This window comes from Sturnus vulgaris, chromosome 21 (assembly GCF_052056855.1).
Source record: "Sturnus vulgaris isolate bStuVul1 chromosome 21, bStuVul1.hap1, whole genome shotgun sequence".
Classification (NCBI taxonomy): Eukaryota; Metazoa; Chordata; class Aves; order Passeriformes; family Sturnidae; genus Sturnus; species Sturnus vulgaris.
In genome coordinates, this window is record NC_142263.1 from 4,201,742 (window position 1) to 4,226,530 (window position 24,789).

Genomic DNA, 24,789 nt, shown 5'->3' on the forward strand with positions numbered 1-24,789 from the left:
CAGCAGAAAGGCCTCTGTTTCCTCAACAAGGGGCTTTTGAACAGCAGGCAGGACGCTGGTGGCTGGATGGGATGGGGGTTTTACCCTGGGGGGTGTCCCTGCCAGCAGTAACTGCTGCAAAAGCCACCGGGATATTTTCTTCCCTGCCTGCCCATGCTGCTCCAAAACGGCTCCTGAGTTGATGAGGGTCTTGACTGCAGTCAGCCCCCGTGCCAGGCACTGCCAGGCTTCTGGGCTTCTCTTGGGGCAACCCTAGGGGTACAGGGCCATCCCTGTTGCATCCCTGGGGCTTGGTGCCCAGCCAGGGCGAGGACACAATGACTGAGGCAGTCTCAGCCCTGTGGTGCTGCAGTCCCCAGGGAGGGTGGGAATACTGGAACATGTCCCAGGGGCTGGGGGTGGCAGCTGGGGTGACCAGTGGGGTGGTTGGAGGGGTGGTGGGTGGGTGTTGGCCATGCTGCTCTCTGATGGCACCTTTCCTGTCTGTCCTTCTGCACAGGCGGCTGTGCCGTGACCAGCACTCCAGCCCAGTGCTCTGCTGTGGGGGCAAGAGTGCCCCAAGCCCCCATCCACCATGTTCAACCTGATGAAGAAGGACAAAGAGAAGGATGGGGCCCGGAAGGAGAAGAAGAAGGAGAAAAAAGAGCGAATGTCAGCAGCTGAACTCAAGAGCCTGGAGGAGATGAGCATGCGCCGGGGCTTCTTCAACCTCAACCGTGCCTCCAAGCGGGACTCCAAGACCCGCCTGGAGATCTCCAACCCCATCCCCATTAAAGTAGCCAGTGGCTCTGAGCTGCACCTCACGGATATTGACTCTGACAGCAACCGGGGCAGCGTCATCTTGGACTCGGGCCACCTGAGCACGGCCAGCTCCAGCGACGACCTCAAGGCGGACGATACCAACTTCAAGGGCTCGGTACTGCAGCGGGCAGCCAAGTTTGGTTCCTTGGCTAAGCAGAACTCCCAGGTGATTGTCAAACGCTTCTCCTTCTCCCAGAAAAGCCGGGATGAGAGCACCTCAGAGACCTCCACGCCCTCTGAGCACTCGGCAGCTCCCTCCCCCCAGGTGGAGGTGCGCATGCTGGAGACCCCGCTGGACAAGCAGGGGGTGCCCCCGGGACAGCCCTGCACCCCTCCCGCCGCCTCCCTGCGTGCCAGGGTGCCGGAGCTCGTCGGCAAGAGGTTCCCGGCCGAGCTGCGGCTGCCCGCCCTGGTGCCCCCCCAGCCCCCCACCCCACGGCAGCTGGAGCTGCAGAGGCGCAACACCGGCGATTTCGGCTTCTCCCTGCGCCGCACCACCATGCTGGACCGGGGCCCCGACGGGCAGGTGTACCGGCGCGTCGTGCACTTCGCCGAACCCGGAGCCGGCACCAAAGACTTGGCCTTGGGTTTGGTGCCGGGCGACCGGCTGGTGGAGATCAACGGGCGGAACGTGGAGAGCAAATCCCGGGATGAGATCGTGGAGATGATCCGGCAGTCGGGGGACACGGTGCAGCTGAAGGTGCAGCCCATCCTGGAGCTGAGCGAGCTGAGCCGCTGCTGGCTGCGGGGCGGCCAGGGGACACGCCGTGCTGCCTGGGATGTGAGTAACACCATCCCTGCTGCGGGCACTGCCAGGCCTGGGCTCTGCCAGCGCCAGCATCCTTGTGGGGGTGTTTGGGTTGGCAGAGGCCATGGGAAACAGCGGGTGCTGGGGCTGCTCCAGCCAGGAGCAATGCACAGGGAGGAGTGGGAGGCTGTGCCTGGGTGGTCATGCATCTGGTCTTGCAAATCATCACTGGTGGGTTTTGCCCCCCAAGGTGCTCAGGGTGCTGTTGGGTTGGGTTTTCCTCCTGCTAGAGGAGCCAAAGGAGAGCCCAGCTCTGCGTTGCCTGCGGGAAGTCTGTCCCCATCTCTTTGCTGACAAAGCACAGTCCAGCTCAGAAGGGAGCTTTGCTCCTCACTGCCAGGAAATTCCAAAGGCTACTTTGCAGAAGGACATTGCCTGCTCCACTGCCCACGCTGGCGTCCCCCACTGGGATCCTCCCCGGGGACTGGGGCAGGCACAGAGTGTGCCAGGGGCCGGGAGCTGCTGCCGGCGTGCGCAGCCCTGTGTACGCGGCTGCTGCTGCGGCTGTATAAATAGAAACTTAATGGCTGGGTGACCCACATCCCTCACGCCTGCTGCCCGGCACTGCTGACCCTGCCACAGGCTAACCAGCGTCCTGGCTGGACGCAGAGCCCCCCAAATGCCAGCAGCCTGCAGGGCTGGACCCCCTCCGTGGTGGCAGGGGGTGCAGCAGAGTGGTAGTTAAGTGTATAACTGGACTTGGTTAGTGTATTTTTAAGCCTTCCTTGTGGGAAGGAGGGTGCCTGTCCTTGCAGAGCAGGTAGCCACGCTGGGCTTGGCAAAGCTCTGTGCCCGCGGGATGGTGGCCAGGATGGAGTGAGGGTGATCACGGGGCTCCATGTGCTCCTGGAGCAGATGCGGGCACTGCGGGGTGGAGTCTGTGCCAAGGCAGAGCCGTGGCTTTCCCGCAGCTCCTCCCCGGAGCCCTGCAGGCATCACCGGGCACTACTGCCTGGATAACCCCTGGCGGGATGACCCTGTGGGGACACGGGGCACGGCTGTGACCGTGTGGCAGCACCTTGGCACGGAGGCAGGTGTGCACACACGGAGCCAGCGAGGTGCTGGTGCCTTCCAGGAGTGCCAGGCTGGGCTGGGAACGGGGAGAGGAGAGGCCAGTGTCCTTGGGGCTGCATGGGAGAGGCTGCAGCGTGCAGCCTTGTGCTAGAACATGGTGTGGTTTGACGGCATCAGCCGGTGGGAGCTGGCCAGAGGGCTGGCACTGACTGTGTCCTGGGGTTGTCACCGCAGCACAGGCGCCTCCCGGCACAGATGCCTCCTCCTGGTGTCACCAGAGTGACACGCTGTGGCTTTGCCAGTGCTAGGGAGCCCAGAGTGGGGTGCTGGATGCAGTTGGGGGTCCCTCACACAGGGAGGCCGGGCTCTCCCCCAGGCCCCACTAAGCTGCCTGGAATGTTTCTGGTCCTAATTTAAATAAAAATGATCCTTTTTGAAACAGGAAATTATAGACATATTTTGGACTGTTGCTCTGGAAGTCCCTCCCTGGCAGGGGCAGGATGGTGCTGGGCTCTCTGTGCACCATTGGGGGCTTTAACCTCTTCACTGGGTCTGTGCTGAGTCACCCTTGTCCCCACGGACCCGGCTGGGCAGTGGCAGCACCTGCTGTGACTTGGGGGGCTGTCAGTGGGGTGGGCTGACGGGGCACAGCATGGCAGAGTGGCTGGGCATTGGGTCTGGGGTGAAACTCCCTCCGTGTCCCAGCCTTGTTCCCAGTGTGGGGCAGCTGGGCTGGCTCGGCTCCACACTCATATTTATTTATTTACTGGCGAAATTCCTCAGGCGTGCGCCGGCCCAGCAGAAATATTCCAAAAACGCCTCTGACCACTCCAGTGCTTCAGCAGGGCCACAGACATCCAGTGGCTGTGCTGGCCAGCCTTGTGTGCCACTGTCCACGGGCACTCAGATCCCTGCAGGTCACTGTCCCCAGGGTGCAAGGTCACTGTGCCATACCATGACTGGGTTCCCTGTGCTCCACCAGTGTGGGAGTGTGGGAGTCTTGTCATATCAGGGGCACTTTTATCATTTTTCTGCTTAGGAATTTCTTGGTTTGGCTCTTTTTCTGCTCTCACTGAAGGACTGGTGCTGCTGCAGTGTCCCAGTGTGGGGGGTCCTGGGAGGGGGCTTGTATCCAGTGGTCTCAGCCATGGGCCAGTGTGTGTCTACTGAATTTCCTGGCTTAGGAATGAGAGAAATTTGCTGTCCAGGCAGAAATGCTGCTGTCACCAAACAGCTGGGCTGGGCATCCCGGTGGAGGTGGCTTCATGCCTGTGCTACCTAGGGACACCTGTGTCACTGCAGGCACTCTCTGCTGTGTTATGCCAGCCCTGCCAAGGGTATTTGATGTGGCCTGTCCCTTGTGCAGGGGTGTGCCAGCCTGGGACCCCCTGCTTCCTCTGGGAATATTTTTTTTGCTCAGGGCACATCTGTTTCCCTTCAGTTGGGCAGGAACCTGCTCAGCTGCCAGCTGGGGTCCCAGTGTGCCATGCCTGTGTCACCGCTGCTCCTCCATGCCACCAGCATGCCTGGCTCCCTGCCACCAGCTCCTCCCAGCAGCCCACGCACGGGGAGGCCCCTGATCCCTCTGGCCCCTTGTCCACTGCCCCACTCTGTTTCCAGGGAGACCTTACACTTCCAACTTTGTCACGAAAACATCTTTACCGTGGGCTGCTGGGGTGCTGTCTATCCCCAAGAACATTTTGGGAGCATCTTGTGTTCATGGGAAAGCCAGAGGAGGAGCGAGAAGTGTCAGGGTTGCACCGCCTGGCACGACACCCGGGCTGTGGACGGTACAACCCCATCCTTTGAGGCACAGAGCCCTCCCTGGCTCCCCCGGCTCCACAGCTGCAGTGGCCTGGGGGTTCCTTCCCCGCTGGCTCGGGGGGCGGACGGAGGCCGGGCAGTTCCCCCCGCGGCAGAGCCCACATCACTTCCTCTGGCAGTGGCGGCGGTGACGGTGCTGCTGCTGCTGCTGCTGGTGGTGGCCAGGCCCCACTGCCTGCCTGTCCCCCCCCAGCTCTCCCTCCGGCTGCTGCTGCGCCAGCCCAGCGGGGCCCTCGCATTCCTGGGCTATTTTTAGGGTGGCCCTATCAGCCCAGCTGTCCCTGCTGCCGGCTGCCGCCCCACTAGTGCCTCTCCCGTGCGGTGCCCCGGCGGAAACTCTTCTCCTGGCTCCCTCTGGTAAGGTGGGGACCCCCGGCGTGGCCAGCACGGCTTGGGGGAGCACGAAGGGGGGTACAGGGGAGATATTGCTGGTGCTAGGATCAGGGATTGCGAGGTTGAGCCCACCCCTGGGGCGCTCTGGGGTTGTTTCTTGCGGGGACCTCGTGGTCGGTGCTCTCTGGAGACCTTTGTGGCTTCTTGGAGGTGGGAGCGCTGTGGGCAGAGGGTTTGGGGGGTCTGACCCACAGGTGGGTGCGTCTCCAGGCACCCATGCTCAGCCTGTGCTCCAGGCACTGGCATTCCACACCGTGGTGACAGTTTGGGGGGAAGGGGACCCCTCAGGGATGTACTCCCAGACTGCTGGGTTGCTTTGGTGGCCAGGTGCTCCCCTGTGCCACACCTGACCCTGAGAGGGGGCTTCTCCCCAGTGGCTCCAGGCAGAACCTGGGGTTGGAGAGTGGGTGCCTTCCAGGGCAGCAGGTCCCACCAGAGCTGCCTGGCTGCTGGCATGGGGTCAGGCTCAGAATAAACCCAGGCCGTCAGGGCAAACAGGGAGCTGGGGCAGAAAATATCCCTTCCCTCACCCTGGCATTTGCTTACCACAGCAGGCTGGCCTGCTGAGGGGAGCGGAGCCACAGTCCTGCAGCCTGACTAAAGGGTTTTTTTTTACACAGTGAGTTTTGCTGGGTCTCAGACTGGTCACCTGTCTGTCCCCAGAGCCCCTCCTATGGGCACTCTTTGTATGCTGAGCAGGTCCAGGTGGGCTCAGACCCCCATTCTTGAGGATCCCAGGTGGGGACGGGCACATGCCTGTACCCAGTGCTGTGGTTTGGCATTCTGTGTGCTGTTCCCAGTCGGTCTCACCTCTCCCTCTCTCCCCAGCCAGGGCTGCGGCTCCATGAGACATCACCATGGCGTTCTCATCCCGGTTTGCGTTCTGGGAGCAGAAGGGAAGTCTCTCTTGCATGTTTTCCTGTGCCCCACGTTTGGGTCACTCTGCTGACCAGCTCCCCCAGTTTGCCCAGTGCTGGCACCGTGTTTGGAACAGCACTCCCAGCCCCACTGTGCTGCCATGACAGGGACAGTGCTGGGCAATCAGGAGCTTGGCCAGGGCTGGGGTCACCAACGCAGCCATGCATGTGATCACTAACACCATCACTAACGGCTTTGCGAGTGTCTGGTGCAGCCCCTAACACAGTGTGAGCCACCCCAGTGCCACCTGCCACCCGGGAGCTGCTGTGTGATGGCCAGCCGGGGTGTGTTGCCCACAGGATGCACCACACGTTGCCACTGCAGTGTCACAGCCGAGTCCTGGCACTCAGAGACACAGCTCAGGGCAGGGTTTGGCTGCCCACCCCCCAGAGGCCCCTGCTTTCCCCGGGTCAGCAGGGATCTGGCATGTCCCACGTGCGGCTGCTGCAGAGATTAGCTGGTGACACTTAAAACGTGCTGTGACACCGGGAGGGTGACGTGTAGAATGACAGAACCCTGCAGGAGGGGCGGTGGGACTCTGAACCACCTCCCTCACATTATGAGAGGGCCCAGGCATGTACCTCTCCCACCTTTGGGGTTTGCCATAACTAGGGTGCATCTCTGTGCTTCACCCCCGTTTTTTTGGCTGATGGGAAGCCTGGAAGGACACACGTCCTTGTCCTTGCAGTGGGCTGCAAATTTGGGCTGGCATGGAGTGATGGTCCCAGGGGGTTTTCTGGCAGCATGGCCCCACAGTGGGCTGAAACACACTCCTCTTGTTTGTCTGACCCTCAGGTCAAGGACGAGGACAAATCTTTAGCTGTGAAAAGACCCGTGAAGGAGGATGGGGCTGTAAGTGTCACAGGGCAGGGGCAGGGTGGAGCTTTTGGGGATGGGGCTCGTCCTTGGTGGGAAGAGCCCCTGTGGCAGGAGCTGGGGACACCATGCAGGGTCATGGGTTTAGTGATGCCCTGAGCACTGAGTTTTACCCCCGTGCTGGCAGCCTGAGGGTTGAATGGTCGCTGGTTTTGGGGCAGGGAGGTCACCACTGCTCCGTGCCCTGGGATCCATTGTGGGGCTGTAGGTTGGTGTGGAAGGGTGCTGTGTCCCCGGTGCTGGGGTCTGGCCAGGAGCTGTGCTCCATGGCAGGGCAGAGCCCTGGGCACCACCGTGTCCCAAACAGCAGTGGAGGCTCGACCTCTACTCACACTTGGTGTCATTATGGCTGCAGTCAGAGAGCCCGAAGGATGCAGCATCTGCACCCCCGAAAACTGAGCCCCTGAAAGCTGAGTCCCCAAAACCTGAGCCTGTGAAGAGCCCTGAACCTGCAAAGAGCCCTGAGCCACCTCCTGGGAGAGGGAAGAGCCCAGAGCCGGTGCTGAACGGGGCAGCTGTGAATGGGCTGGAGGGCCCGGCCGCCGAGGCACAGGGAGATGATGATCAGGGGCTGTCCCGCCGCAAGGTGGTCCGGGTGGTGCGCAAGGTGGTCCGCAAAGTTCTGCCGGGGGAGGACGCTGGCAATGCCAAGGAACCGGGCCGAGATGCCAAATCTCCTGAGCCAGTGCCACCCCCAAGGAAGGAGGAAACAAGCCGTACCGGTGTCCCGGCTCCCCCAGCCCCGCCGCCTCCCCCAGCCGTGCTGCCTTCAACCCCTGCCAAGCCAGAACCCAAGGATGAGATCTCAGAGGGGCTCAAAACCCTCATGGCAAAGGGCAAAACCAAGGAGCACCGGCCGCGGCTCCGGCCGGGGGACAGGCAGGAGAAGTCCCGTGAGCCAGCTGGTGGGGACACAAAGCTGTCCCCGTCCCCGGGCACTGAAACCAAACCAGAGGCACCTGTGCAGCTTTTGGGAGGGAAAGCGGAGCCAGCAAAGGCGTCTGCTCTGAAACCCACGGCCCTGGAGAGGCACAAGGTACCGGTGTGTGCACGGCGGGGGATGCTCTGACCCGGCAGCGGGTTGTGCCCTCAGTGCAGCATGGTGTGAGCTCACCTGCATGGTTTGCAGTGGTTTTGAGATGTGTGATGTGGGTGGGAGTCACTTTTTTGGGGGGCAGTCGTGTGTGCAGTGGCCACTCCATCATACTGCCCCTTGTCTCCCCTCCATTTCATGTGGAGAAGAAGCTGCAGACCAGCGAGAAGCGGCCGACCCCTGTGAAAAATGCTTCGGCTGCCCCCCAGCAGGTGTGTAGGAGTGGTGACCCAGGTCCCTGGACACTGGATATGTGCTGGTACCCAGCTGTGCCTTCACCCTGGGACCTGCCCCAAGCACCGATGGGGCTGCAGGGCTGGGAAAGCCTTTGCAATGGCCCTGCTGGTGCCCATGTGCCAGGGCTGTGAGGGCTGTGGAGCAGCTGGCCTGGAGCTAATGGTGCTCTACCTCCAGGCTGCCCCTGGCTCTGCTTCCCCTGGCCCCACGTCCCCGCTGAGCCCATCTGAGGAGGCGCAGCTCCGGCTGGAGAGGATCTTCAACAGTTCTGTAATTCCAGAGGTTTTGGTGCTTGTGTGTCGCCTTCCCAGGAATGGGGAGGTGTGGGCAGCATGTGGCTGCCCCAGATGTGCTGTGTGCTCTGCACACAGTGACTGTACCCCTGTGTCTGGCTGCCGGCCCCATGGTCCATCTCTGGGTGACACTGGCAGCAGGGAATGGATGACCAGGGCTGTTGGTGGGTTTGGGGATCATTGCCCAGACTAGTGTGCTGGGCATGTGGAACTGCTGGCATCTCTGTAGAGGCCCAAGCACACTGTGGTGGCTGGGATGGATGGTGTCCTGGTGGTGCAGTGTGATCATGGCCATGCTGGGGCCCTGTGGCTTGTCAGGGTGCTGCTTCTGCTCTCTGCCTCTCACCCTCTCTCTTCTTTCTCTCCTCCTTCCTTGCTGCCGTTAGCTGGATCCCCCTGCCTCCGCCTCAGCACCCAGCCAGGTACTGTACCCCCGTCCTCAGGAGCCCTCTGCCTCCACCAGCGACCCCCCGCCATCCTCTGTGTGCCGCTGGGCTGGCGTCTGCGCCCGCGCCTCGTGCTGGAGCGTAAGGCTTTCCCCATCCCACCCTGCTCCGTGGGCTGCCATGGGGCCGGCGGGTGCCAGTGCAGCCAGGGCTGGGTGCCTCTCCCCTCCCCAGCGAGGTCATGCCGGGAAACCAGACGTCCCAGGAGGGTGCCCTCGGAGGAGGTGGCACAACTGGGGCGGGCAGGGGTGTGGAGCAGGGTGTGAAGAGTCAGAGTGCTGGCATAGGCAGGATGCATGGCTCATGCCGAAGCAGCTGTGGCACATGGTGCTGGCAGAGCTCAGAGCGGGGTCAGTGCAGTGACCCCCCCCCCAGCCCCAGGGCTTTGGCAGCACAGCGTCGTGGCCAGTGTCCTTCCCAGCTGTGTGTCCAGCACTGCACTGGACTTGCCAGCCCGCTGTCCGCAGTGGTGGCCGTGGCACAAGGAGCGCCCGCAGGGTTTGGCACAGTGGTGCTTTGTCCCCGCTCGCTCCCCCCTCGCCTCTCTCCGTGCTGTGTGTGGGGCAGGGCTGAGCCTTTCTCGCCTTCACCGCCGTCTCTCGGCCTCGCCAGGGTCCAGCGGACGATGCGCCGGCAGCTCCCCTTGGCCCCGTCCCTGCTGCAGCTCAGGTTTGGCTTTGGGGCTCGTCCTGCTCTCCTTGTGCCAGGGACATCCCCGCTGTGCTGGCCACCAGCCTGGCATTTCCCATATTAGAGACCTGTGCCATGTCCTGTGTGCGTCCTTTATGTGCATCAATGTGTCCTGTGTCCCTACAGCATGTCCGTGCAGCATGTCCCATGTCCCCATAGCATGTCTGGTGTCCCTGTATCCTGACAAGTGGCTGGCGTGGGTGCCTGCTCTCAGGGCTGTGGTTTGGGAGTTTGGTCCCTCCAGGCTCGCCTGAAGTGGCCGTAGTGAATGTGCCTGTGGGTCACTGTGTCTTTATGTCTGGCCCAAGATGTGGCAGGGCCCTGGTGCTGTGTGCAGCCCTGTGTCCACTGGGGTCCCTAGCGGGAAAACTGGGGACATGTGCTGGGAGGGTTTGTGGCTTGTGGAGGTGGCCTGGCTGTCCAGCACGTGGCCCTGTTGCCAGTCAGCCCTGCTCCCTCCAGCCCCAGGGATGAGGGGAGGAGGTGAGACAGGGCAGGGGGCAGGTGACCATAACCTCTCCACATCTGCTGTCCCACAGGCCAAGACAGAAGAGCAGATAGCAGCTGAGGAGGCCTGGTATGAGACCGAGAAGGTGTGGCTGGTGCACAGGGATGGCTTCTCCTTGGGTGAGCCAGGGGCACTGCTGGGACACCTGTGGCACAGTGAGCCCCCCGACCCCACTGTGGTGTCCCTGGGGGCTGCCAGCACGGCCCCTCTGAGTGTCCCATGCCCCTTACAGGCAGCCAGCTGCGGCCAGAGGCGGGCAGTCCCCTGCCTGAGGGCAAAGTAAAGGTGAAACTGGACCACGATGGAGCCATCCTGGAGGTGGAGGAGGACGATGTGGAGAAGGTAGGGCTGCGGGGCGGGGGCTGGTGGGGCAGATCCCCGTTCCCCACCTGACCTGCCCCATCTCAACCTCGCTGCCAGGCAAACCCCCCATCCTGTGACCGTGTTGAAGACCTCGCCAGCCTCCTGTACCTCAACGAGTCCAGCACACTGCACACGCTGCGCCAGCGCTACGGTGGCAACCTCCTGCACACCTACGCCGGGCCCACCATGGTCATCATCAACCCGCTGAGCTCCCCCTCCATGTACTCTGAGAAGGTGACACCGGAGGGGACAAGCAGCTGGCACTGTGCAGAGGGGATGCTGGGGGTGGCAGGGTGCTGACCCTTGCCCGCTTCCCCTCCCTGTCCCCATCAGGTCATGCACATGTTCAAGGGGTGCCGCAGGGAGGACACGTCCCCGCACATCTACGCGGTGGCGCAGGCAGCGTACCGCAGCATGCTGATGAGCCGCCAGGACCAGGCCATCGTTCTGCTGGGCACCAGCGGCAGCGGCAAAACCACCAACTGCCAGCACCTGGTGCAGTACCTCGCCACCATCGCCGGCAGCACCGGCAAGGTCTTCTCTGGTGAGTCCCTTTGTGGGTGTGGAGTCCCTTTGTCCTGCCTGCACACGCCCCTTGCTTTGCGGTCACAGCCCCACGCACGTGGCAGTGGCTGGACACGCGCCAGACAGGCTGTCACTGTGTGTCACCGTGTCACTGTGTCACACCGGTGCCTTTGCCGTGCTCCTGGGGGCTGCTGTGGTGCAAGGGAGCAGCAGCACCTGCCTGGCCAGCTCTAGCCAGCTCTGGCCCCCTGCCCACCGCACAGCCCCTGCACTGCCCCGCTTCTCTTCCCGCAGTGGAGAAGTGGCAGGCTCTCTACACCATCCTGGAGGCTTTTGGCAATAGCAGCACCGGCATGAACGGCAACGCCACCCGCTTCTCTCAGATCATCTCTCTGGACTTCGACCAGGCTGGGCAGGTGGCGTCTGCCTCTGTACAGGTGAGGGGACCAGGGTGCCCCCCCCAGCGTGGGAGCTGGTCCATCCTCCTCAGAGTGGCTCCCCGTGGTGTGGGAGCCGGTCCATCCTCACCAGGAGTGTTGTCCAGAGAAGCTGTAACTGCCCCAGCTCCTGTGGCAGTGTTCAAGGCCAAGCTGGACAGGGCTTGGAGCAACCTGGGATAGGGGAAAGTGTCTTTGCCTATGGCAGAGTTTTGGAACTCATTGTTCTTTTAGGTCCCTTCCAATCCAAACCATTCCATGATTCTCCTGGTGTTCCCTACACTGCAAGCTCTGCCACAGATCCCCAGCCATGCTCGCAGTGCTCAGCAGCCTGGCGTCCTGCTCTCATCCTTGTTCACACCTAGATCAGATGGGCTCCCTGTCCTTGCTGAGTTAGTCCCAAAATCAGGGGATGTGTCTTTCAGACACTTCCCTGCTGTGATAACACAGAGCCCTTAAAATCCAGGACATGCTGTTGTAGTAGCATTCACCAAGGAGAGATGCTCATGGACTTTTTGGGTGATGTTTGCATTCTCATGGTGCCCTGCAGTGGGAGGGAGACCCTCACAACTCTGTGGGGACCTTGGGCAAGCATCAAGGATGAGGCTGGGGTGGGCTGGGGGGTCTCAGTGGGAGTGGGGCACTTGGAGACAGTTCCCAACTTTCCCACCTCTGCCAGACACTGCTGCTGGAGAAGCTGCGTGTGGCTCGGCGCCCAGCCAACGAGGCCACCTTCAATGTCTTCTACTACCTGCTGGCCTGCTCTGACAGCACCCTGCGGTGAGCTGGAGGGGAAGCATGGCCTCCATCGTGGGGGGTGTCTCTGGGACCTCCCCCATGGGGCCAACCGTGATTTTTTTATCACTGCAGGACTGAGCTTCACTTCAACCACCTGGCAGAGAACAATGTCTTCGGCATCGTGCCTCCCTCCAAGGTTGTTGCCATGGGGAGCTGTGGGGGAAGACTGAGGTCTCTGGCCCATTTGAGTGCAGGGGCAGGCAGAGCTGGGCTCCCAAACCAACGGCTCCTGTTGTTTTTCACAGCCAGAGGAAAAGCAGAAGGCAACCCAGCAGTTTGGCAAGCTCCTGGCAGCCATGAAGGTGATGGGCATCTCAGGAGATGAGCAGAAAGCCTTCTGGCTCATCCTGGGGGCCATTTACCATCTGGGAGCTGCCGGGGCAACCAAAGGTAACAAGCTGGGAGCCATTAACGAGGGGAGATTTGAGACTGATGGATGGGAGGGGTTCCAGAGGCACCTTGCAAACAGCCTGCAGTGCAGCCAAGCCCTGGGGGAGAAGGTGGGAGGCTGTGTCGGCTGAGGGACAGTGTCCTGCCACCTTGAGTGCTCTGGTGCACTTTGCTTTGTCCCCATGGTCGGGGTGGTCTCGTTAACTGGTGGGAATTGAACATGCCCAGAGCCTGGGCTGGCTCCTGCCAACCTGGGGGAGTGAGGAGTGGGTGGGGCTGAGGCATTCGGGGGGGTGTCTCCCATTCCCAGTGTAACACCTTTCCCTCCATCCTCCTCGCAGACCCACTGGCAGATGGAGCTGGTAATGGGAGTGGGGAGGGCTCTGCTTTGGGGGGTGCCACGCGATGCTGGTTTGGGGGCTGAAATGGGGGCTTGGGATGCTGCTGGCGTGCTGGGACCAGCCCTGACCCTGGTTGGGTCCTGGCAGCTCCAAATTTTCCTGCTTCTCTTGAGGAATCCCATCCCAGTCCTGTCAGCATCATTGGTAGTGTGGGGCAGGGCTGCCCTGGCACGCAGCACTCACCACGAGTGTGAGTCTCCCACAGCACCAGCTTTGCTCTCCGTACCTGGGGATGGCAAATTTGGCTTTGGGGGCTGCTCTTCTCCCCCTGTGGCTTTCTCTTTCTGCCTGTTGTGCTGGAAGCCCCTGTGGTGCTGCACGCTCGCGGGAGAGCTGAGCATGTCACTCCCAAAAAGGGCACCTGGAGCTGGTGGCTGCACCCAGGGAATTTGCAGCCCTGAGGGAAAAGATGATCTGGGGATGAAGAGGGAGAGCCCAGAGGGGTCTGGATGCACGCTGGGGTGCAGTGCTGGCCCATGGGGTGCTCTCAGGGCACTAGAGGGCAGCAGGGCCCCGCTGCAGCCACCGCAGTGGGCTGCTCAGGCAACTCCGGAGCCTCTCCATGGGAGCCTGCTGGTGGGGGGAACCCCAGATCCTGCTGGTGGGGAGCATTGCTGCATCCTGCTCGGGGCGGGCATCCCACCCCCATGTGTGTGCTGCTGCTGCTGGAGCCTCCCCTGTGCCTCGTGGACACTGGGAGTGCTCAGAGCCAGCTGAGTTGCACCAGCCCCAAAATTTCCTTGGCCACGGGCTGGATCCAAAAATGGCTCCCCATGGGCTGGGGCAGAGCCGAGCTGCTCCCAGGGATGCCCATGGTGCAGGGGGGCTCAAAGGGAAGGGACCCCCACGCCAGTCATGGTTTGTAATGCCTGGGGAGGGGGCAGGCATGGCATGTGCGGTGGCGAGGTGGCAGGAGGGCATCCCCATGGTGGCAGGAGGGCGTCCCCGAGGCGTGGCGTGCCGTTGTTTCTAACCCCTGTCTCTGTTCGCATGGTGCATGCTGCCCTTTACAATGCAGACGCCGACGAAGGTAAAGTCCCGTTCTCCGCGCGTGTCTCTGGCTTCCCCCCCACCCCGTGCCACACCTTCCGTGTCCCTGTGTGTCACCATTAACCTGCTCCCACCGCCCCCAGCGTCCCTGTCTCCGTGTCTATCTGGCTGCATTGTGGCTGTGTCACCCAGCAGGGACATGTCCCCATGTGGGCTGGCTCAGAGCCTCAGAGGTCCCTGGGTAGTGGTGGCAGGGTGGTCCATGCTCCACACCAGTGTGGCTCCAGGCTCAGCCCTGGAGCAGCACAAAGCCATTCATCCCTATCTCCTCTTAGACCCCAAACATCTCTGTCTCCTCAAACCCCAAAACGTGTGCTCCCACTGTGCCCATCATCCCCAACCTACTCTGTGGGGTCCCTAAGATCATCTCAGGCCTGTTTGGAAATGCTCCCCATTTTTGGGGGTGCCCTGCCTGGCCCTGAACCCCCTTCTCCACCCTTCAGCTGGGAGGAAGCAGTTTGCACGGCACGAGTGGGCTCAGAAAGCCGCGTACCTGCTGGGCTGCAGCCTGGAGGAGCTCTCCTCTGCCATCTTCAAGCACCAGCCCAAGGGCACCCTGCAGCGCTCCACCTCCTTCCGGCAGGGCCCCGATGAGTCTCCCCTGGGGGACAGTGGCACAGGTAGGGTGAGGTATGGGAGGGGACAGCAGATGTCCCCCGGGGATGCTGGGCTGGGGGCACTCAGGTTTGCTTTGGCCAGGTCCCAAGCTGACGGCGCTGGAGTGCCTGGAGGGCATGGCAGCTGGCTTGTACTCCGAGCTCTTCACACTCCTCATCTCCCTCCTCAACAGGTACGTGCTGGGGGAGCCAGCAGGAGAGTGAGGGCATGCCTGGCAGCACCCACTGACCCCGCTGTGTCCCTTTGTGCTCTCCCTAGGGCGCTGAAGTCGAGCCAGCACTCGGTGTGCTCCGTGACGGTGGTGGACACTCCCGGGGCACAGAACCCCGAGCTGGCAGGGCAGAACCGGGGGGCCACCTTCGAGGAGCTCTGCCACAACTACGCCCAGGAGCGCCTGCAGCAGCTCTTCCACCAGCGCACCTTTGCCCGTGAGCTGGAGAGATACAAGGAGGTACCAGGGACATCCAGGGCTGCCATCGCCTCCTCCACTCCTGCCCTCCCATACCCACAAGAACATCTCCTGCGTGTCCCCCCTGATTTCTTACCCAGTGGTCACTGGACCAGTCCAACCAAAGCAGCTCTGACACTATGCTCAGTGCCCAGGGCTGCTGTGTTTCTTGTGAAGCACAGCACAGGGGGGCTGGGCTGGGAGGTGGTGAAGTGGCTGTGGTGATGATGATGATGGTCACTGCTTCTTCTCCATCTCAGCACTGACAGCCCATGGGGATTCTTCCATGTGTCCTGGTCCCCCCTTAGCACTCTGCATCACACTAAACCCCATCAAGACCAACACCCTGATGGGCTCACACTCCCTATCACTGCTACTCTGCAGTGTGGGCTCACCTGCCTCTGTTCCCCCTCACCAGGAGAACATAGAGCTCGCCCTGGCTGATGCTGAGCCCAGCTCTTCTGGCTCCATAGCTGCTGTGGACCAGTCCTCACACCAGGCACTGGTAAGCACCTTCACACTTCCTTCCAGCCACATCATGGCAGCAGATGGACAGCTTTTTGGCACTTTGGTGGTAGAAGGGAAGGAAAGGGGCTGTCCTGAATGCTTGGCCATGAGAGCATGGGTGTAAGTGTGTGTGCAGCCCACATACCTGGTACATGGTTTTCCCCTCTTGTCCTGGGAACTGCCTATGCTGTGGGCAGAGAGCCTGGAGACTGTGTGTGATTTCTAGGGTACTCCAGTCCTCAAAGTGCTTTGGTCCCCGAGGTGCTCTGGTCCCCAAAGTGCTCAAGGTCCCTAGTGTCCATGGTTCCCAAGGTTCCCCAGTCCCTCCAGGGTGGAGGAACTCCAGAAGAGACTGCAGAGACCGGAGGTGCTGCTGGCACCATCCTTGTGCTGGGTTTCAGCCCAGCACTGCATTTCCCACTTCAGTGAGATGTGCTGCCAGAGTGTCCCATATGGACCCTTTCCCTTCTGAGTCTCCACTAATCAGGAACCCTCTCATACCATGTGAAGTTGAGTGCTCCCTGGGTGGCCCGGGTGCCCTGTGTCACTCCATGTCCCTGTCCTGGGCGACCCTGGCGTGCTGGGCTGGCTGCCACCGTTGTGTCCCTGCAGGTCCGGTCTCTGGCCCGCACGGATGAGGCACGGGGGCTGCTGTGGCTTCTGGAGGAGGAGGCTCTGCAGCCAGGTGGCAACGAGGACACCTTGCTGGAGCGGCTCTTATCCTACTACGGCCCACAGGAAGGGGGCAAAAAAGGTATGAAGGGGGACTGGAACCATGTGGAACCACTAGACCAGAAACAACCTCTCTAGTGGAAGATGTCCCTGCCCATGGCAGGGGGTTGGAATGAGGTGATCTTTAGGGTGTGTTCTAACCCAAGCCATTTTGGGATTCTGTGACATTCCCCAGTGACACACAGGTCCCCAGGGCTGTGCCCACTGGTGCTGTGTTTCCCTGCAGGGCACAACCCACTACTCCCCAGTGACAAGCCCCGACACTTCCTCCTGGGACACAGCTCAGGGACCAACTGGGTGGAGTACGATGCTACGGGATGGCTCAACTACGTCAAGCACAACCCGGCCTCCCAAAACGCCTCTATCCTACTGCAGGAGTCCCAAAAGTGAGCAGGGTCCTGGGGTGGGAGCATGGCAGGGGGAAGAGGTGACTTTAAGGGGTGACATGCCCTCTGTGTCCTGCAGGAAGGTGATCAGCAGCCTGTTTGCCGGGCGCGGCGGGTCGGCGCTGGTGCTGTCGGGCTCGGTGGCGGGGCTGGAGGGCGGCTCCCAGCTGGCCCTGCGCCGGGCCACCAGCATGCGCAAGACCTTCACCACCGGCGTGGCTGCCGTCAAGAAGAAATCCCTCTGCATCCAGATCAAGCTGCAAGTGGTGAGTGATGGGGTGCCACGGGGGAATCCCCACATCTGGCTGGGGCACCGCTGCGCATCACCGCTCACCCTGCTCTGCCGCACCCACAGGACGCCCTGATCGACAGCATCAAGAAGTCCAAGCTGCACTTTGTGCACTGCTTCCTGCCCAAGGCGGGGGGCGGCGGCGACCCCCAGGCTGTGCCGTGCCGGCGGGTGAGCGGCAGCGAGCTGGAGCTGCCGGCAGAGCACTGCGAGGCCGGGCTGATGCAGCTGGATGTGCCCCTCCTGCGTGCCCAGCTCCGCGGCTCCCGCCTGCTCGACGCCCTCCGCATGTACCGCCAAGGTGAGCCCTGGCACCAGCTCCAGGGCATGGATAACACGGAGGTCCCGGCTGCATCGTCTCAATGGAGAGCCAAAGACCCCCAGCAATCCTTTCAGATCCTTTGCTCTGAATTCTGGAGCCTCTCCTGTCCCTGTCCCCCTCCCCTGCTGGGCTGTTATCTGCGCTGGGGACAGGCATGGCCTTAATTGGGTGTCTCCCCTAGTGCCGCTGGTTCCTGGCAGCAATCCCATTGGCATCCAGCCCCTGTCCCGCTGGAATGAGAGCCTCTGGGTTGTGCTCAGCAAAGCATTTATCGATACATCGGCTGGCCAGCCACCCGGCCAAGGGTTTATTGCTTGGAGGCCGGACTCTTCCTGCCATGATTGGAAATCGATGCCACCTGCACACCTCCTGGATCGATGGCCGTGGCCAGCCGGCCGTGCCGGGGTCAATGATCCCATCAATACCTCATCGTTAATTAAGACATGGAGGCTCAGTGCTGGAGCCTGATGCAGGAGTTGGCTGTGGCTCAGAGTGGAGCCAGAGCAGGACTTGCACAGGCAACACGTGTCGCTGCTCTCCCCCCGAGGAGGGATCTGGCCGCTTTCTCCTCATATCCCAGCCAGAATTGCTGGAGGACGCATCCAAAGGAAAACCTCCTGGGGAGGCCCAAGGCATTCCAGCTATGCTTAACCCCATGGGGAACTTGTGTCACATAGGGTGACCCCGTCAGCTCTCCCAAAACATAAGCCTCAGCATATCAGGGCACGTGGGGCTGTCCCTGGCCATCCCCTGGGCATCCACACAGCTCCACTCTCCCTTGCTTCCCCAGGTTACCCCGACCACATGGTGTTTGCAGAGTTCAGGCGGCGCTTTGATGTCCTGGCCCCACACCTGACCAAAAAGCATGGGCGCAACTACATCGTGGTGGATGAGAAGCGGGTATGTGCCCTGCTGTGGTCCAGGGTCCCCTGCACCTCGAAATGCCTGGCCCTGACACCTTTCCCTCCCTGCAGGCAGTGGAGGAGCTCCTGGAATCACTGGACCTGGAGAAGAGCAGCTACCACATGGGCTTGAGCCGGGTATGGTGCCCGACACCACTGGGTATGGGTGTGGGCAGAGCTGTGCGTCATGGCACGGTGGGACAGCAAAAGGGCAGCACTGTTCACTCCCACCCACGGCATTCCTTGTGCCTGGGGAATAAAACCTCACAGTGGGACAGGACCAGTGGCTGTGGAGGGGAGAGACGCATCCGCACCAGCGGGAGGGTGGCATGGTGTGACTGGAGGGATGCCGGCACCCATCGCTGTCCTGCTCCCCTCCCACAGGTGTTTTTCCGGGCTGGATCACTGGCCAGGCTGGAGGAGCAGCGGGATACACAGACCAGCAGGAACATCACCCTTTTCCAGGCGGCGTGCAGGGGCTTCCTGGCACGGCAGCACTTCAAGAAGAGAAAGGTTCGTCCCAGTGACTCTCCCCTCCCCGCTCTGCTGCACAATTTCGCCTAAAATGGGCAGTGAAGCCTTTCTGCGCCTCCTGGGCCAGCACCTCCTCCTCCCGCCTCCCCCGGAGCCGTGGGGGGCCAGGGGGAACCGGGGGGCCAGGGGGAACCGGCAGGGAGGCTGCTGGGCATCGCCACGGGAGGATGAAGCCACACTTCAGCTCCTACTTTTATCATTAGAGAAGGTGTAAAATAGGCATCTTACAGTGCCTCACCTTCCTGGGATTAGCATTTAGAGGGACTGGAGAGGATCAAACAGCAGATTTGCTGGTGCAATTAGCCCAAATGCTAGCGAAGGGAAGCATGCTGGGGTGCTGGCTGCGGTGCTGAGCACCCACACGCCCCACTTTGCCCTGCTGGTGGCCCCCCACTGACCCCATACCTCGTGCTGACTCTGTGCCCTGCACAGATCCAGGATTTGGCCATCCGGTGTGTGCAGAAGAACATCAAGAAGAACAAAGGGGTGAAGGATTGGCCCTGGTGGAAGCTCTTCACCACCGTGCGGCCCCTCATCGAGGTGCAGCTCACCGAGGACCAGATCCGTGGCAAAGACGTGGGTATCCATGCTGGGGGATGCTGGATGGAGCAGGGAGGGCTTGGGGGACCGTTGGACTGCTGGGCAGGGCCCTGCAGTGGGGTGGGATGCAGGACCCCATGGTGGGGTCACATGCAGAAGCTGATGTTGGGGTGGGATGCAGAACCCTTCAGTGGGATGGGAAGCAAAACCCAGGGAAGGGTGGGATGCAGGATCCCGTTGTGGGTTGGGATACAGGATCCCACAGTGAGTTGGGAAGCAGGAGCCCATGATGGGGTGAGATGCAGGACCACGTCTGCCTGAGCCCCGCCAGCGCCAGGCTCGAATTGCTCCCTAATTTGCGAATCAGCATGTCATTAGCATCCCGAGAGCCGGCTGTTGCTTGAGCCCAATTACAAGCGTGGAGAATGGAAATGAAACCGTGTGCCGAGAGGCAAATGCGGGGGCTCCGCTCGCACTGGCAACCAGACACTGGTGCACCCAGCGAGCACGGAACTGCTGCCTGGCTCAGCTTTCACCCCGACCTGCTGGGGACAGGCACCTGGCCAGGGCCACCTGGGCAGCGGCACCTGGGCCCCCTGCTGCCCCCCCAGCCTGTGCTGAGACCAGAGGAAGAGAGAGGAAGATGTTAGCAGCCAGACATGCTTCCACAACGCTGGCTGGTGGTCCCTGGCCATCCTGGTGGGCCCCCTCCTTCCCTACCTGGGCTGGGTGCACTCAAACCCTCCAGCAAGCTGCTGATGGGTGGATTTGCTCCCACCTCCTCTGCCATGGGATGTGGGTACACCTCTGCAGCTTTTCTGAGACTGCCTGGCATTTCGACACCATTTATGGGGTTGGAGTCTGCACGACGCAGAGCGGGTTGGGGAAAGTCCCTGCCCAGCCCTTGGCAGGGGAGAGCAGCCCTGGGGAGCCCCCACCCTGCCCATCCTGCGCTGGGGGGTGCTGGGGAGGGGCAGAGAGCTGCCAGCCTCCTACCCGCCAGCCTCTTCCCTGCGCCTGCCCCCTCCCTCACCGCCCGCTCTGTTGCAGGAAGAGATCCAGCAGCTGAAGAGCAAACTTGAGAAGGTGGAGAAGGAGCGTAACGAGCTGCGCCTCAACAGCGACCGCCTGGAGAGCAGGGTAGGTCTTTGCCGCTGCTGGGATGGGGTACAGTGCCATGCCAGCCTGCCCCAGCCCATGGTTCCATTCCCCCTGCCACCCCCAGATCACAGAGCTGACGTCGGAGCTGACAGACGAGCGGAACACCGGCGAGTCGGCCTCCCAGCTGCTGGACGCTGAGACGGCCGAGAGGCTGCGGGCCGAGAAGGAGATGAAGGACCTGCAGGTAAATGTGCCCCTCCCCGGCCTCGCAGTGTCTCCTGTCCCCCTCAAATGCTCACCACGGCCATGTCCCCTCCCAGGCCAAGTACGATGCCCTGAAGAAGCAGATGGAGTCGATGGAGATGGAGGTGATGGAGGCTCGGCTCATCCGGGCAGCCGAGCTCAACGGGGAGCTCGACGATGATGATTCAGGTACTGTCTTACCTCCGGTGCTGGCTGCTGACACACCCTGCAGTGTCCACCTCTCCCCGTGCCACCCCCACAGCCCCTTGGTGACCGTGTTTCCCCGCACAGGTGGCGAATGGCGGCTGAAATACGAGCGGGCAGTGCGGGAGATTGACTTCACCAAGAAACGGCTGCAGCAGGAGCTGGAGGACAAGCTGGAGGTGGAGCAGCAGGGCAAGAGGCAGCTGGAGCGCAAGGTGAGTGAGGGCTCAGCTCTGGGGACTCCCTGCTCCCCTCAGCATGGCTAGGACAGCAGGGACATGGTGACATCCCAGAGCCCTCACTGCCTGCCCTCCTCTGCCCACAGCTGGCGGACCTGCAGGCGGACAGCGAGGAGAGCCAGCGGGCCCTGCAGCAGCTGAAGAAGAAGTGCCAGCGCCTGGCTGCTGAGCTGCAGGACACCAAGCTGCACCTTGAGGGGCAGCAGGGACGCAACCACGACCTGGAGAAGAAGCAGCGGAGGTGGGGACCGTGCGCTGGTGGCGGGGGGGACATGGGGGACACGCCTCTGGCGAAGTGGCATTACCATTTTAGCAGGGATTTGGGCACCTCACCAGCTCCTACTTGGCTGAGGTGTCTCCAGCAGGATGGGGCTGCCTGAGTTGGATGTGTTTGTTGTGTGGGAGGATCCCCATGCCCTTTTGAGGGGGCCCAGAGCTGAGTGATCCCACGTGGGGTCATGCCCCATGGTGGAGGCTGCTAGTGCCCTGCATCTCCGCTCAGCACACGCTGCCATCCCGTCCCCTCGCCCAGCCCCAAAGTTTGCTAACGTTATTAAGCAGCAGGGACGCTTTCATCTCATTATGGTAATGATCGCACACACAAATACAGCGAGAGAATCCAATCTAATTAATTTCAATTTCCGCGGATTGGAGTCTGTGCTAATGCAGCTGTTTATTACCCAGCGCAAGGAAAAATGGGGATTAGCTGCCGAGGTGTTTAACGCAGGTCACAAACTCAAGCACAGGGTTGTTTTCCAAGCCCCAAAGGCAGTGATTTCAGAGCAAACCCGGCTGATCCCATCCCAGGGGCACTGGGAGAGACTGCCACGGTGCTGCCTGGCTATAGGCTGTGCTGAGCACTCCTTCAACGGGCTTGTGTCCCCTCCAGGGGAACGTGTGTCCCCTTTGGGGATGGGACTGGTGCCATGTCATGTGGAATCCCAGCACAGGGAGCTGAGATGCCCCAAGACCCCATCTCTCCTAGAGACCCCTCAATGTCCTGTTTGGTGGGTTTGGTGTCCCCTTGGAGTAGCCAAGCCCCTGCCATTGGCAGCCACAGTTCCACGAGCACATGCTGGCCCTGGAGAACAGCTGAGGTGCTGCTGTGGTCGGTGCTGCAGGTGCTGCACTCCATTAACACGGAGTGAAGGCGTCAGGAGGAGCGTCCAAGTGACTCGGTGCCACCGTGCTGGCAATTAAAGACTCATCAACAGTGTTTCACACAAGCACTCAGCAGCACACCACCCTTCCCAGTGCTTGCTGCTGAGGGAAGGGGATGCTCGGTGCAGTGCCCCTGGCAGAGGCTGAGGATCAGTCCCTGGGGTGCTGAGTGCTCACCCCACTCTCTCCATGCAGGTTTGACAGCGAGCTCTCACAGGCGCATGAGGAGGCGCAGCGGGAACGGCTGCAGCGGGAGAAGCTGAGCCGAGAGAAGGATGTGCTGGTGGCAGAGGTCTTTGGCCTCAAGCAGCTGCTGGAGGTGAGTGGGCCCCGGACCCTCCCCAGCATCCCAGTCACTGAGTGCCCCGGGCTGACGGTGACCCTGTCTCTCACAGGACAAGGACTCGGATATCGCAGGGCTGACACAGAAGGCGGAAGCGCTGGAGGCAGAGCTGCAGGACATCTCCTCCCAGGAGTCAAAGGACGAAGCCTCCCTGGCCAAGGTGAAGAAACAGCTGAGGGACCTGGAGGCGAAGGTCAAAGACCAGGAGGAGGAACTGGATGAGCAGGCTGGGACCATCCAGATGCTGGAGCAGGTATGGCGGGGAGGGGCGAGGTTTCTGGGTGGGGTGGTTTCATGCAGAGCTGTTATTACCTGGGCCGGGCTTGCCTGGGAAGAGGAGGCGGTCACCCTGAGCCCGGCGTTAGGCCAGGAATCACCGCGGCCGACACGGCTCCCGGCCCTCCGTGCCATGGCCCAGCAGGTCACCATGGGGCGGGCAGCCCAGCTGGCCTCAGACCGGGGGGTTGTCAGGGTGAGTGGTGACTGGAGAGTGGCATGGAGGGGTCCCCACATCCCCTCCACTCTGACCACATCCCCACCATTTGTAGGCGAAGCTGCGGCTGGAGATGGAGATGGAGCGGCTGCGGCAGACCCACGCCAAGGAGGTGGAGAGCCGTGATGAGGAGGTGGAGGAGATCCGGCAGTCATGCCAGAAGAAGGTAGGGCTCGGCTGCGGCCCCTCTGCCCAGGAGGGCCTGGGATGCATCCCCATGCCCTGGCTGGGTACTGGGAGCTGCCAGCCGGGCACCGTCACGCAGCACCCAGCTCCTACACAGCCGACCACAGCCCGGCTCCACCAGCCCGGCGGGTCCGACCAGTCCTGCTGCTGCCCGGGCCAGCACACGCCGGGCTTTGTGCCTGTGGTTGCGCAAACACCCGGCTGGTGGGGTCACGCAGTGTCCCCGGGGTGTGGGGACACGTGAGGAGGGGTTCATGACCCCTCCCTGCCGCCCTGACTGGCTGCCCCCTGGCTGTCCCCCAGCTGAAGCAGATGGAGGTGCAGCTGGAGGAGGAATACGAGGACAAGCAGAAGGTGCTGAGAGAGAAGCGGGAGCTGGAGAGCAAGTTATCTGCTGTCAGCGAGCAGGTGAGGTGAAGGGCAGCTGCCTTGCTTTGGGGACCCTGAGGTGGCCATGGTGGGGTGGACACCCCTCTGGCATGGAATTGTGGTAAAGTTTCCCCTGCCACAGGCCAACCAGCGGGACTTTGAGACGGAAAAGCGCCTGCGCCGGGACCTGAAGAGAACGAAGGCGCTGCTGGCTGATGCTCAGATCATGCTGGACCACCTGAAAAACAACGCACCCAGCAAGAGGGAGATCACCCAGCTCAAGAATCAGGTGTGCATCTAGACACTCCTCATACTGCAGGCTTTGAGGGACACAGGATGTCCCTGTTCCCTGGCCAGGCACTGAGCTATATCCCTGCAGCTGGAAGAGTCGGAGTTCACCTGTGCAGCCGCTGTCAAGGCCCGCAAATCCATGGAGGTGGAGATCGAGGACCTCCACCTGCAGATCGATGACCTTGCCAAGGCCAAGGCAGCGGTGAGTGGGTTTGAGTTGTGATGAACCATACTGTGCCCCACTTGCACCCAGGGTGACCCCACGCTGTTTGGAGTGGGTTTGGGGGGTGAATGGCCCATTCTTGGGATGCAGTGGGAGACACGTGTGGCTCTCTGCAGCTGGAGGAGCAGCTGAGCCGTCTGCAGCGGGAAAAGAATGAGGTGCAGAGCCGGCTGGAGGAGGACCAGGAGGACATGAATGAGCTGATGAAGAAGCACAAGGCAGCTGTGGCCCAGGTGAAGTGGGAGCAGCAGCTGCACTCACCCCACTCCCTCAAGATGTCCCTGTTGGAGCCAGCACGGTGGGATCCCCACCGATGGCCCTGATGTGTTCTGTAGGCATCCCGGGACATGGCACAGATGAATGACCTCCAGGCACAGCTGGAGGAGGTCAGCAAGGAGAAGCAGGAACTGCAGGAGAAGGTGAGGATGCACCCTGAGTGAAGCTAGGGCAATGGGGGGCACCCAGAGACCCGCTGCCCACACCATGCGGGACCCCCTGCACCGTGGAGGTGCAGAGCAGTTCGGTGGGAAGCTCTCCATCAGCATGGGAGCAGCATGGCCAGCAGCTCTCCTCCAGGACAGTATGGCAGTGGGGGCAGGGTGATTGTGGTCGAGGCTGAGGCTGTGCCCTCTCCCGCAGCTGCAAGGTCTGCAGAGCCAGTTGGAGTTCCTGGAGCAATCCATGGTGGACAAGTCACTGGTGAGCCGGCAGGAGGCCAAGATCCGTGAGCTGGAGACCAGGCTGGAGTTCGAGAGGACGCAAGTCAAGCGCCTGGAGGTATTCACGGGGCTCT

The 24,789-nt window shown here is 61.8% G+C and overlaps 1 protein-coding gene across 8 annotated transcripts in view; it reads left to right on the forward strand.

Annotated features, from left to right (window-relative positions):
• MYO18A (myosin XVIIIA) overlaps nt 1-24,789 on the forward strand; it is a 36,717-nt gene that overhangs the window by 4,268 nt on the left and 7,660 nt on the right. For 2 of the 8 annotated variants that reach the window (XM_088177214.1, XM_088177216.1), the window contains exons 2-39: nt 500-1,582; nt 8,644-8,679; nt 9,316-9,372; nt 9,933-10,020; nt 10,134-10,243; nt 10,322-10,498; nt 10,598-10,808; nt 11,084-11,226; nt 11,906-12,006; nt 12,097-12,160; nt 12,270-12,414; nt 13,834-13,845; nt 14,309-14,485; nt 14,565-14,655; nt 14,742-14,934; nt 15,350-15,436; nt 16,051-16,192; nt 16,397-16,556; nt 16,636-16,822; nt 16,912-17,146; nt 17,958-18,067; nt 18,142-18,207; nt 18,454-18,582; nt 19,036-19,179; nt 20,194-20,283; nt 20,369-20,488; nt 20,565-20,676; nt 20,779-20,906; nt 21,017-21,171; nt 22,287-22,410; nt 22,487-22,687; nt 22,983-23,093; nt 23,417-23,521; nt 23,625-23,771; nt 23,862-23,975; nt 24,113-24,229; nt 24,332-24,415; nt 24,636-24,773. In XM_088177214.1, coding sequence (XP_088033340.1) covers nt 575-1,582; nt 8,644-8,679; nt 9,316-9,372; nt 9,933-10,020; nt 10,134-10,243; nt 10,322-10,498; nt 10,598-10,808; nt 11,084-11,226; nt 11,906-12,006; nt 12,097-12,160; nt 12,270-12,414; nt 13,834-13,845; nt 14,309-14,485; nt 14,565-14,655; nt 14,742-14,934; nt 15,350-15,436; nt 16,051-16,192; nt 16,397-16,556; nt 16,636-16,822; nt 16,912-17,146; nt 17,958-18,067; nt 18,142-18,207; nt 18,454-18,582; nt 19,036-19,179; nt 20,194-20,283; nt 20,369-20,488; nt 20,565-20,676; nt 20,779-20,906; nt 21,017-21,171; nt 22,287-22,410; nt 22,487-22,687; nt 22,983-23,093; nt 23,417-23,521; nt 23,625-23,771; nt 23,862-23,975; nt 24,113-24,229; nt 24,332-24,415; nt 24,636-24,773 — 5,619 coding nt within the window. In that variant the 5' untranslated portion in view covers nt 500-574. Of the gene's footprint in view, nt 1-499; nt 1,583-7,876; nt 7,940-8,141; nt 8,235-8,643; nt 8,680-9,315; nt 9,373-9,932; nt 10,021-10,133; nt 10,244-10,321; nt 10,499-10,597; nt 10,809-11,083; nt 11,227-11,905; nt 12,007-12,096; nt 12,161-12,269; nt 12,415-12,755; nt 12,777-13,833; nt 13,846-14,308; nt 14,486-14,564; nt 14,656-14,741; nt 14,935-15,349; nt 15,437-16,050; nt 16,193-16,396; nt 16,557-16,635; nt 16,823-16,911; nt 17,147-17,957; nt 18,068-18,141; nt 18,208-18,453; nt 18,583-19,035; nt 19,180-20,193; nt 20,284-20,368; nt 20,489-20,564; nt 20,677-20,778; nt 20,907-21,016; nt 21,172-22,286; nt 22,411-22,486; nt 22,688-22,982; nt 23,094-23,416; nt 23,522-23,624; nt 23,772-23,861; nt 23,976-24,112; nt 24,230-24,331; nt 24,416-24,635; nt 24,774-24,789 lie in introns of all 8 variants that reach the window. The other 6 variants (XM_088177217.1, XM_088177218.1, XM_014876558.2 and 3 more) reach the window with 4 other exon arrangements.